The 12,382-nt window shown below is 37.0% G+C and overlaps 1 protein-coding gene across 3 annotated transcripts in view; it reads right to left on the bottom strand.

Annotated features, from left to right (window-relative positions):
• The window catches only part of HFM1 (helicase for meiosis 1), a 164,493-nt gene that overhangs the window by 139,559 nt on the left and 12,552 nt on the right, over nt 1-12,382 (bottom strand). For all 3 annotated transcript variants that reach the window (XM_058303180.1, XM_058303181.1, XM_058303182.1), the window contains exons 4-5: nt 5,430-5,695; nt 5,115-5,162 (exon numbers count right to left, since the gene is read on the bottom strand). In XM_058303180.1, the coding sequence (XP_058159163.1) occupies nt 5,115-5,162; nt 5,430-5,695 (314 nt within the window). The remainder of the gene's footprint in view (nt 1-5,114; nt 5,163-5,429; nt 5,696-12,382) is intronic.

The following is a 12,382-nucleotide window of genomic DNA, read 5'->3' as shown; positions in this document are numbered from 1 at the left end:
CACACCAATGTTCATAGCAGTGTTATTCACTATTACCGAAAGATGGAAACAACCCAGATGTCCATCAACTGATGAATGGATAAACAAACTGTGGAGAATATACATAATGGAATATTATGACGCTGTAAAAGAAATGAAATGGTGGGGAAACGGACTTTGGCCCAGTGGTTAGGGCGTCCGTCTACCATATGGGAGGTCCGCGGTTCAAACCCCGGGCCTCCTCGACCCGTGTGGAGCTGGCCATGCGCAGCGCTGATGCGCGCAAGGAGTGCCGTGCCACGCAAGTGTGTCCCCCGCGTGGGGGAGCCCCCACGCGCAAGGAGTGCGCCCGTGAGGAAAGCCACCCAGCGCGAAAGAAAGTGCAGCCTGCCCAGGAATGGCACCGCCCACACTTCCTGTGCCGCTGACGACAACAGAAGCGGACAAAGAAACAAAAGCAGACAAAGAAACAAGACGCAACAAATAGACACCAAGAACAGACAACCAGGGGAGGGGGGGAAATTAAATAATAAATAAATCTATAAAAAAAAAAAAAAAAGAAATGGTGAAGCATATGACAACATGGATGAAACTGGAGGACATTATGTTGAGAGAAGCAAGCTAAGACACAAAAGGACAAATACTATATGATTGTGTTATTATGAACTACATATATTGTGTAAATTCATGAGGTTAATAACTAGAATATGGGTCACCAGAAGATAAAATGAGATTAGAGAATAGAAAGCTGAGGGTGAACCTGTGCAGAATTGGTAAAAAGGATGTTTGTTAAACTTTTGATATGAATAGAAAAGGCGAAAGCACATTATAGTGCTATTATATGGGTATGACTGGTTGAAAGGAAAAGTCTAAGGTCATGTATATTACTAGAAAGAAAGCTAAAAAAATGCAACATGGGAATGTATAGCATAGTTAAAATCTCATGTGAAATATGAATATAGGTAATATTGCATATGTAAGACTGTTTTTCTTTGATACTGAATGAACATATGTCAATGTTACATGTTTAAATATCAGGCAAAAAAAAACAAAAACAACAAAACATTATGCTAACTGAAAGAAACCAGACACAATGTACTCATACTTTACATTTCCATTTATCTAAAATGTAGATATATATCAATTAATAAAGATGGAATTAGATTAGGGGTTACATAGGGCTGGGGAAGGATACAGGGATTGAGAGATGTCTGCTAAAAGATGTGGAGTGATTCTTTTTTGAATAATGAAATTGTTTTGTGGTGATGAATACACAGCACTATATTATACTAAAAACCACTCATTGACTGTATACTCTGGATGGATTGTATGGTATATGAATATATCTCAATAAAACTGCTTAAAATAAAGAAAATAATGGTAACCTGGGGGCAGACATATAAAGCAAATCAAGGGCTCAGAAATAAACCCCCACATTTATGGCTAACTGATTTTTGATAAGAGGACAATTTGGAAAAGAATGATCTCTGCAATAAATGGTACAGGGAAGGGAAACAGACTTGGCCCAGTGGTTAGGGTGTCAGTCTACCACCTGGGAGGTCCGCTGTTCAAACCCCAGGCCTCCTTGACCCGTGTGGAGCTGGCCCATGCACAGTGCTGATGTGCAAGGAGTGCCGTGCCACACAGGGGTGTCCCTGCACAGGGGAGCCCCACGCACAAGGAGCGTGCCTGGTAAGGAGAGCCGCCCACCGCGAAGGAGAGTGCAGCCTGCTCAGGAATGGCGCCGCACACACGGAGAGTTGACACAACAAGATGACGCAACAAAAAGAAACACAGATTCCCATGCTGCTGACAACAACAGAAGCGGACAAAGAACACACAGCAAATAGACACAGAGAACAGACAACTGGGGTGGGGGCAGGGAGAAGAGGAGAAAAATAAATAAATAAATCTTAAAAAAAATAAAAATAAGTGGTACAGGGAAAACTGAATCTCCATTTGTAAAAGAATGAAGGTGGATTCTTACCTCATACCATAAACAAAATCAACTCAAAGTGAATCAAAGACCTAAACATAAGCTAGAACTATCAGACTCTTAGAAGAAAACATAGGGAAACATTTTCAGATCTTGTGTTAGGCAATGGTTTCTTAGACTTTACACACAAACCCTAAGTAAAAAAAAGAAAAAAACAGATAAATGGGACCTCATCAAATTAAAAACTTTTGTGCATCAAAGGACTATATAATGAAAGTAAAATGACAGCCTACACAATGGAGAAAATATATGGAAACCACATATCCAATAAGGGCTTAATATCCAGAATATACGACAAATCCTTCAATTCAACTAAAAGTCAAACAACCCAATTTAAAAATGCACAGAAGACTTGAATAGGCATTTCTCCAAAGAAGATATACAAATGCCCTTTTAAAAAGCACATGAAGGGAAGCGGCTGTGGCTCAATCAGTTGGGCTCCGGTCTACCATATGAGAGGCCCTGGGTTCGCGTCCCGGGGCCTCCTTGTGAAGGCAGGCTCACCTGCAAGCGCCGCTGAGTGCCACCCAGCTGGCAAGTGCCATGGAGAGCCGACTCAGCAAGGTGATGCAACAAAAAGGGAAACAAGTAAAAATACAGAAAAGCGCGCAGCGAATAGACACAGAGAGCAGACAACAAGCAAGCCTCAAAGGCGGGGGGGATAAATAAAAATGAATACAGACACACAGAAGAATGAACAGTGAATGGCCACAGAGAGCAGACAGCAAGCAAGCCACAAGGTGGGGCGTGGGGGGAAATAAAAAAAAAAAGCACATGAAAATATGTTCAATATCACCCGGCTTTTAGGGAAACGCAAATCATGACTACAATGAGACACTATTTCACACCCACTAGAATGGCTACTACTTAAATATAAAAAAAGAAAATTACAAGTGTTGGAGAGGATTTGGAAATATAGGAACACTCAACCCATTCACTGCTTGTGAGAATGCAAAATGGTGTAACCCCTGTGAAGACAATTTGGCAGTTCCTCAAAAAGCTAAGTGTAGAATTACCTTATATCCCAGCAATCTCACTTCTAGGTATATACCAAAAAGAATTTAAAGCAGGGACTCAAACAGATAATTTGCACATTGATGTTTATGGTGGCATTATTTGCAACTGCCAAATGATGGAAGTAGCCCAAGTGCCCATCAATGGATGAATGAGGTATATACACACAATGAAATATTATTCAGCTATAAAAAGGATAAAGTTCTGATAATGCAACAACATGGATGGGACCTGAAGTCAACATGTTGAATGAAATAGGCTAGACACAAAAGGACAAATATTAATATCATTAATTTGATTAAATGATTAGATTAAGCAAACTCATAGAGTCAGAATCTAGAATACAGGCTGGTTACCAGGGAACAAGATGGGGGTGCGGAATGTGGAATTAAGGCTTAAAATGTAGTTTCTATTTGGGAAAATGGAAAAGTTGTGGTAATGGATGGTAGTGATGGTACCACAACATTGTGAATGTAATTAACACCACTGAATTACTTACTGAATGTGGTTAAAGGGGGAAATTTTAGGTTATATATATTTTACTAGAATAAAAAAATTTTTTTAAATAGGACTGAACAACACAGTGAACCCTATTGTAAACAATAGGCTATAGTTAATAGCATAATTATAAAAATTGTGTTTTCATAAATTGTAACAAATACACTAATACAAGGTGTTAATAGGTTGGTATATGGGAACTCTATTTTATTCACGATTTTTCTGTAAACCTACAACTTCTCTAATTAAAAAAAAAGAATAAGAAAATTTCCCAATTATACAGATAATCAAACAATCTGTAACTGCTGACTGCTAACCTATTTTCTACATTCCCACCCATTGAGACATCATATTTAACAGAAGAACTAAAGACTGGTTATTCTGAAATTGTTATAGCATCATGAACATACTTATTATTGTTCCTCTCCCCCATTCTAACTCACTTCAGTTATCTGCATTCGAGGAAATTTTTTATGAGTGGTAAGGCAAATATTTCTAACCATTTTTTTGAATTATCTCAGATGATCCCCAGAGTATCTGGCATTAGAGTCACTGTCCTCTAGATTTTTCTGGCTCAACTGCCCAATATCTGGAATTCACTTTCTATTTTGCCAACTAGACCATAACTTTTGTGGATTCTGAAGTTTCTTCACCTTTGAGTCACTAACTCCATATTCCTAAACCATAGTTTTGATGCTGTAACTTCACCTGCTCAAAAACACTAGTTTTTTCTCATTGCTTAATGAGTTTATCACGAAAATAAAAATATAAAATCCCTTACCTTGGTATTCATGGCATTAAATTATCCGATCCTAAAATATCCAAACAAAATTATTTCCTACTACTTCTTTAATCATATCTTTCATTTCAGCCAAATTGGATTGTTAGTTCTTCCCCAAACATATCCTATGTTTCTATCTTCACCCTTGCTCATGGAAAGTCCCTTGCTAGAACAACTTCCTTACAACATCTGCTTTCCAATGTATTTGGAATATAGATAAGATATGGTCCTTGCCTTCAAGAAGTTCATAAGTCACAGGGAAATAGTAACATAAACAGACGATGAATTAGAATAGAATAAGTATACTGTTCTAGATATACACTGGGCTTTAAAGAGGCAAAGATATAACCTCCAGAACACACACATATATTCAAATGTTTACAATGGAAATGCCCAGATGTATAAATCAAATTATATGCATAAACTCCTAATTTCTTTCTTTCAAAAATATCAGATCTGTATAAATGACCACAATCCACAAAATTTTCTATTCCCATACATTTCCCTTTCCATATTCAGTGCAAAACTGTAGTCCTTCCCCAAAGTATATCTGTGTCTATTTGTAAGTAAATATGCTCAGAGTTCAGTTAATAGTACAAATCTAATTTCTGTACTTACTTTGTCACAAACTATAATAAACAGTTCACAAACTGGCACCAGTCTGCAGACTACATTTTGAGTAACAATGACGATTACATACACTGGGTAAAAATGACAGGACTCATAAGATTTATTTTCCCTTTTTCTTTGTCAATCATAAAAAAACAGGGATAAAGAAACAAAAATGTTTAAAAATTACAGATTAATAAATATAAAGCAGCTGTTGTAAAATAATTTAAAGGATACGGATTTCTGTGACAGATTTCAAGGAACCTAAATCATTTCCTGTTACTCCTAAAAAAAAATCCTACATAATTATATGGATAAAAAAATTAATTTTTCCATTTAGAAGTTTCAATAAATTTTGCATAACTTTTTATTGAGAGCGCGTTTAAAAATATTGGGTTGCAATTTATAAAATAATGCAACATAATAAATACAGAAAAATGTGCAACTAGAGAGAGAACCTGCTCAAGTTTACTATACTTTGGTATTCTTCCCTAGGCTAAAAAAATACAGATTAGTTTGGACTTTGATAAAACCAACTGAAAAAGTAATTACCTTGAATATTATGAGCCTGGGGTGCAACTGGAAAAGATGGTGCTTTCCATATGCCTTTTCCAATTTCAAAAGCAGAAAAAGCATCACTTGCTGTAAATAGGTTAATGTCTGAATACTGGATCTTCTGCTTATTATTGCCACTGTTCCATGATTTCTCTTTGTTCATTTCTTTTTGGACAATCTTCACTGAGCCAATGTGAGAGTCTAAGTTTGCATTGTCATTAGAAAAAGTACTCTCATGCATATTGTCAGGCATTTTAAATAATCTGCAAAACAACAACAAACAAAAAACCAGCAAGATGTTTTTTCACTGTAACAGCTACTTAGAATATAAAAAATTCACCCCTTTAAAACTGCCCAGAGATCATGGTTTATACAACCAAAAAAGAGCTAACCATTCTCCTAAAACACGACCTGCTAAGTCAACTATTGAATTATGTCTTTTCACCTTCCTACAATTTCAAAAAGTCCATTTGTAGTAGTCAGCTTCCAAGATGGCCCCAATGGATCTTGCTTCCTGGTATTCACACCCTTTTGTAGTTTCCTACTATGCTAAATCTCTGAATAATTTATCAGGACTAAACTGTGTGACTAGTATGGAGTACTGAGGAAGTACAGGTATGTGACTTCCAAGACTAGGTCATAAAAGACATTGTCTTCCACATGGTCTCTTGGATCACTCCCTTCGAGAAGAGCTAGCCATCATATCATAGGTGAAAAGTAACACAATCTTTTAGAAAAGTCCATTTAAAGAGGTACTGAGGCCTTCTGTCAATAACAGCACCAATTTGCCAGCCAAGGTGAGCAAGCCACGTTGAAAACAGATCCTTCAGCCTGTCAAGCCTTCAGATGATTGCAGCTCAGCTAACATTTTGATTGTAGCCCCATGAAAGAACCCCAACACTTTATGCATTCTCATGAAGAGATCCCCCAAACCAGAACTACCAGTTAAGCTGTTCCTAAATTCCTAACCCATGGAAAATATGAGAGATAATATATTTATTGTTGTTTTAAGCCACTAAGTTTTGGGGTAATTTGTTACACAGCAATAGACAACTAATGTACCATTTGAATTCAATAAGGTATGTAAGAGAAAGAAAAAAAAGCCCCTAAATATAGTCACAGTGAAAGACTTCTATTCACCTAAAAATAGTTAAATTTAACTTAAGTGATTTATGTAAGTTATAGAAATAAATTACCATAGTTGCAAGGAATTGAAAGATGTTTATATTAGCAACTGCATTTGGCTCACAAAAGCTGCTAGATAATATATAGTTTTCCTAGTCAATCAAATCAGGATTGTATGTGCTCCACCCCTCTCCCCCTGCCCCCTAAAAAGGAAGAGAAGTTAAGTATATTAGCAGATCAAATCTTCTCATTAAGAAATATTTCTTTACAAAGTTCGTGAAAACAAAGAGAAGCCATCTTTGTGGGTGTAATTTATTATGTTCACCTGGTCATAGGACAATCTATCACAGTGCTTTGTTCACAGTAGCCCTAATAAAAGTAGCCCTGAGGTACCTAATACAACACTTACATGTTATAAAATAAGTAACGGGAATGACAGTAGGTATCAGTCATACAGTATTTTGTAAGGAATGAAACCCAAACCAAGCAAGTATAAATATGGAATATTTTAAAAATATTTTTAACTTTTAATCTTAATGACATGTTTCCATTTACAAAATAACCAGTCTTTCAAAAACCCAGAGAGAAATGCGTAACAAGTTCTGCAGAGTTGCATCCTCCAATGCCAGTGGTTCTGTCTTTGAGAATAGAAACTTCAAAAGCAGATGGTTAAAGAGCTTTTTCATTTCATTCCATCTTTAAAATTTTTCACCTTTGTTGTAGAATAGGAAAAACTATTTTAAGAAAGATAAAAATTCTCTTTAAAGAGATCTCAAGAGTATGTGAATGGAGCTCCAGACGCTTCTCAAAGACGCATGTAAAAATGAAGCTAAGTCTATTCCTGTCTGTTTATATTTGCTTTTCCTGCTTTGTAACCTCTTTATACTGTTCATGGTGACTTGCAAACTAAGGAGAAGGGGTGCCGAGACAGAGGCCTTTGTATTTGTCCATGTCATGCGCTCCTGGGCTAGTCGGCCTCCTTTACTTTCTTTGTATGTAATAACACTTTTCCCCCCTTTCTAGCAACTACTTTCAAAAGAACTCTGTGTATTTTAACATTAAAAAAAATAAATTAGGTTGAGCCATTTTGGGAAAAAAAGGCAGATGGTTAGTTTTAGATAATATGGCAGCATCCTATTATAAAATGGTACTAAAGACAAGGGCAAAACTTTTGCCATAAGATGACTCCTTGCTATATGCTATGATATTGGTTAAAAGTATGGACTTTGGAGGTAAATTTGGGTTTACATCCAAACTCTTCCACTTTCTAGCTGTGTGACTTTAAAGGCAGGGAGTTTGAAATGAATTTTTTTTAAAAAGAGATTTATTTATTTATTTACCCCCTTCCCCTCCTCCCGCCCTGATGTTTATGGTGTCTGTATTATCTTCTCCTCATTTTCTCTCCTCTAGGATTCAATCCTGGAGACCTCTGATGGGGAGAATGTTGGGTATATGGGAATTCCTATATTCTGTATGTAACTCTTCTGTAACCTAAAGCTTCTTTGAAGACAAAAAAAAAAAAAAAGATACTGGGGGAATAAACAGAAGAAAATGTCACTGTACATACAAGATTACAGATCTTAAAGACATGAAAATTTTAAAAATATTTTTTAAATTATTTTTTTATTTGAAGTTTCTAAAAAATTTTTTTGTACTTTGTTATTTTTAAAACTTTGATTATTATTTCATTTTCTTATTAACTGTATTTGGTTATTTTCTTAGCTTCATTTTTGAGGAAGTTTTGGCTCACAGAAGGGTTACAACTGTGGCAGGGAAGGACCATTGGTGTGGAGTGTCAGGGACTGGAGATACATGGGAGGAGGTTCACCTGGAACATACCTATAAGGTATATAAATATGTTCAAGTGTTCATAGGGCATTGTCACGGTGGGTGGAGATTCACACAATAACCAAAAGAATATCCATTTCCCATTCTGGGGAGCTCTGCAATATTCTCTAAGGCGACAGTAAGAATCCCCCGAGTACAGGAGCAGTGACTAGTAAAAGAGGATGGACCACTGATGGGCCTTTGATATTGATGACTGTACTTATGAGCATTTACTTTTGAAATTGAAACTTAGCCTAGTATTGTAGGGTACCTAAGAGTTACATCCTGAGAGCCTCCTTGTTTCTCAAATGTGGCCTCTCTCTAAGCCAAACTCAGCCTATAAAGACATTCTCTTCCCCCCTGGCTGGGACGTGACTCCTGGGGATAAGCCTCCCTGGCACTGTGAGATTACTACCAAGCACCAAATAGCACTGCAAATGAAAAAAGACCTTAACCAAAAGGGGGAAAGGGTAAAGGCGAAAGAGTTCATATGGCTAAGAGACTTCAAAGTGAGTTGGGAGGTCATTGCAGAGGTCACACTTATGCACATCTCAACAGGATCGCATTGATTGCCAGAGTAAACATTGCCTCATATATCAGAGACATCAAGACACTATATGCAGGGCAGACAGCTCAGGAGTTAGGTGCCTTGCGAGTGGGCCCTACTTGGGAATTTATGCTCCCTAGCATGACAGAGTTGAATTCTGCTGTGGGTTTTCCTACATATGGCTCTTTGTGCCTTCTATTTGAACCTATAGTTAGTTCTAGAGTTGATAGGTGTATGTCCAAGAGACTTAAATCTTTGGGCTGTCCATGTGCCAGCTGGGCCCAGAATCTCAACAGAGTTGCAACACCTACTCACCAGTTCATTGGACTCACCCAGGACAACTAACAAGGAGATGATGATGGACAACCATCCCAAGGAACAGAGAGAGTATACAAGCAAGATAGTCCCATTCATCTGCCCCATAGAATCTAAGGCCCTTGCAATTAAAGGTGCAGTGGTCATCACCATCCCAGAATCCTCAGGATTGGGAAAAGAAGGATGGACTAGAGTAGACTTACCGGTAGTCTAGTATAGACTTCTTGTGTTTCTACTAATGGAAGAACTTTTATCATTGATGTGGAGGCAGTGACCACTGAAGTTCTGAGGGGAGGGAGAGGGAAAAACAGGTATAATATGGGGGCATTTTTGGGACTTGGAAATTGAACTGAATGATACTGCAATGACTGATACAAGCCATTATATATCTTGTTATAATTTACAAAATTGTGTGGAAGAGTATCAACTACAATGTAAACTATAATTCACATTTAGTGGCAATGCTCCAAAATGTGTTCATCAATTGTAACCAATGTATCACTAGTGAAGGATGTTATTAATTTGGGAAAATGTGGGATAGGTTGGGAGCAGGGCATATGGGAATCCCACATATTTTTTTATGTAACATTTAATCTAAGTATTTTTTTTTAAATAGTTGAGTAGATGAATAATATAAAAATTTATAGTCATCATCAGCAAAGTTGCAGGATACAAGACGATATACAAAAATAACTATTTCTGTACACTAGCAATGAATGCTCTGGAAAAGAAATTAAAAGAAAAATTCAATTTACAGTAACATAAAAAAGAATAAAATAATTAGGAGTAAATTTAACAAAAGAAGTACAAGACTTGTCCACTGAAAACTACAAAACATCATTGAAAGACAAGGAAAACCTAAATAAATGGAAAGACGTCCCATTTTCATGATTTGGGAAACTTAATATCGTTAAGATGCCAATATTCTCCTCAAATATCTACAGATTCAATACAATCCCTATCAAAATTCCATTTGCCTTTTTGGCAGAAATGGAGAAGTTTATCATATAATTCATATGAAGTGCAAAGGACCCAGAATAGCCAAAACAATCTTGAAATGGAGGACAAAGTAGAAGAAAGAAGAAAAGACTCACAATTCCTCTAAATACTACAAAGCTAGAGTAATATAAAGACAGTTTGGTACTGGCATAAGGATAGACATATCAATGGAACATAATTGATAGTCCAAAATTAAACTATTACATTTAAGGCCAATTGGTTTTTAAAAATATTTTTTATTGAAGTATATCATTCATACATGAACATAAATAAGTGTACAGTAAAAATTGAGAACTTACAAAATAAACATGCATGACATCATACAGGAGTCTCACATATCACCCCTCCACCAACACCTTGCACTGTTGTGATACACTGGTTACAAAATATGCAAGAGCATAGACTTGAAAGTCTGTTTTTGTTTATCTGTGAGGACTTTGATCTCACCTTCATTTTTGAAGACACAGAATTCTTGGCTGACCATTTTTCTCTTTCAATACCTTAAATACATCATAGCACTTTCTTCTCTCCTCCATGGTTTCTGATGAGAGGTCAGCAATTCATGTTATTGAGGTTCCCTTACATGTTGTGCTTTGCTTTTCTCTTACTGTTTTCAGAATCCTCTTTTTATCTCTGATATGTGTCATTCTGAACAGTAGATGTCTTAGGGGTAGGTCCATTCAGATTTATTCTGTTTGGGGTATGCTGCCCTTTTTCAATATTGATATTTATGTCCTTCATAAGGGTAGGAAAGTTTTCAGTCATTACTTCCTCAAATATTTTTTCTGCCTCTTTTCCATTTTCTCCTCCATCTGGGACACCAGTAATGAGAATGTTCTGCATTTCGTGTTAGCCTTTAATTCCTTGAGACTCTGTTCCATCTTTACCATTCTCTTCTTTTTGTTCTCCTGTCTTTTCCATTTCAGATGTTCTGCCTTCGAAGTCATTAATTCTGTCTTCAAGCAATTCAAATCTGCTTCTATGTGCCTCTAATGTATTTTTAATCTAATCCATAGTGTCTTTCGTTCCCATAAGGTCTGTTACTTTTCTTTGCAGGCTTTCAAACTGTTCCTTATGCTCTCCCAGTATCTTCTTAATATCCTTTACTTCGTTAAACATATTTTCTATAAAGTCTTTAAAGTGATTTTGGGAGTTGTGATTATTACTGATTAATCTTAAAACCTGTGTCTCCAGGATATTTGGTTTGTTCCTCTGGCTGGGCCATCTCTTCCTGTTTCCTAGTATAGATTGTAATTTTTTGCTGATGTCTAGACATTTGAATATGTTGGTGAATTTACTCTGATGGCCAATTTCTCTCTTTTCTCTGACATTTGGCTCAATTTATTCTGTCTTTAAAAATTGCCCTGCTTAAGTTTTCAAAACCAGGCCAGGAATTCATTAGTGGGGCACATATTTTCTCCCAGGGCTTGGATACAGAGAGCGTGAAGTTTTTGTCCATGCAATTTCCAGACTGGTGAGCAGATGGCGCTAGTCAGTGCATCATTCCACGGAGGTATTTCAGTCTGGTTGCTGTGTTGCATCTCCAGATGAGAGATTCAAAGCAGGCTCTACTTACAGAATTCACCAAAGAAAAGCACCCTGACCTCCCTTCCCTTTTCCCTTGAAACAGCTGACAGCAAGGAAGCAGTCTGTTCCCCTCAGTCAGCTCCAGTGAGCCAAGGGTTTTGCCCCAGCTTAATAAATTGGAAGTACAAGAGAGGAACCCTTCCTGGCTGCTGTGGGGGCTTGGTAGCTCACATTTGTCATTTCAGCTTCTTCGTTACTCTGTCCCTCACCCACCTAGGAGTTCTGCAGCATTGTCCTGGCCTGCTGAACCCCAACGCAGGTCCCTTGGACAGCTTTCAGCTCTTTCTCTGTTGTTTTTGTGAGAGCATTCAGCTCTGCCTGTTAGTCCATCACCATCTTCCCACAATCCCCAACTGATTTTTGACAAGGGTACTACAATCATTCAATGGGTAAAGAAGAGTCTTTTCAACAAATGGTGCAATATAAAAAGTAACTTAAATATTTAAAAAGTAATGCAAATATTTGTTGAGCCCTAAAATTTAAAGGGAAATAAAAATATAAGGATTAAAAGCTATGCAATATTAAAATGTCATTTTTAAACTTGACATGA

This window comes from Dasypus novemcinctus, chromosome 9 (genome assembly GCF_030445035.2).
Source record: "Dasypus novemcinctus isolate mDasNov1 chromosome 9, mDasNov1.1.hap2, whole genome shotgun sequence".
Taxonomy (NCBI): Eukaryota; Metazoa; Chordata; class Mammalia; order Cingulata; family Dasypodidae; genus Dasypus; species Dasypus novemcinctus.
The sequence above is the reverse complement of the archived record's forward strand: the minus strand, read 5'-3'. Positions and strand labels throughout refer to the sequence as shown.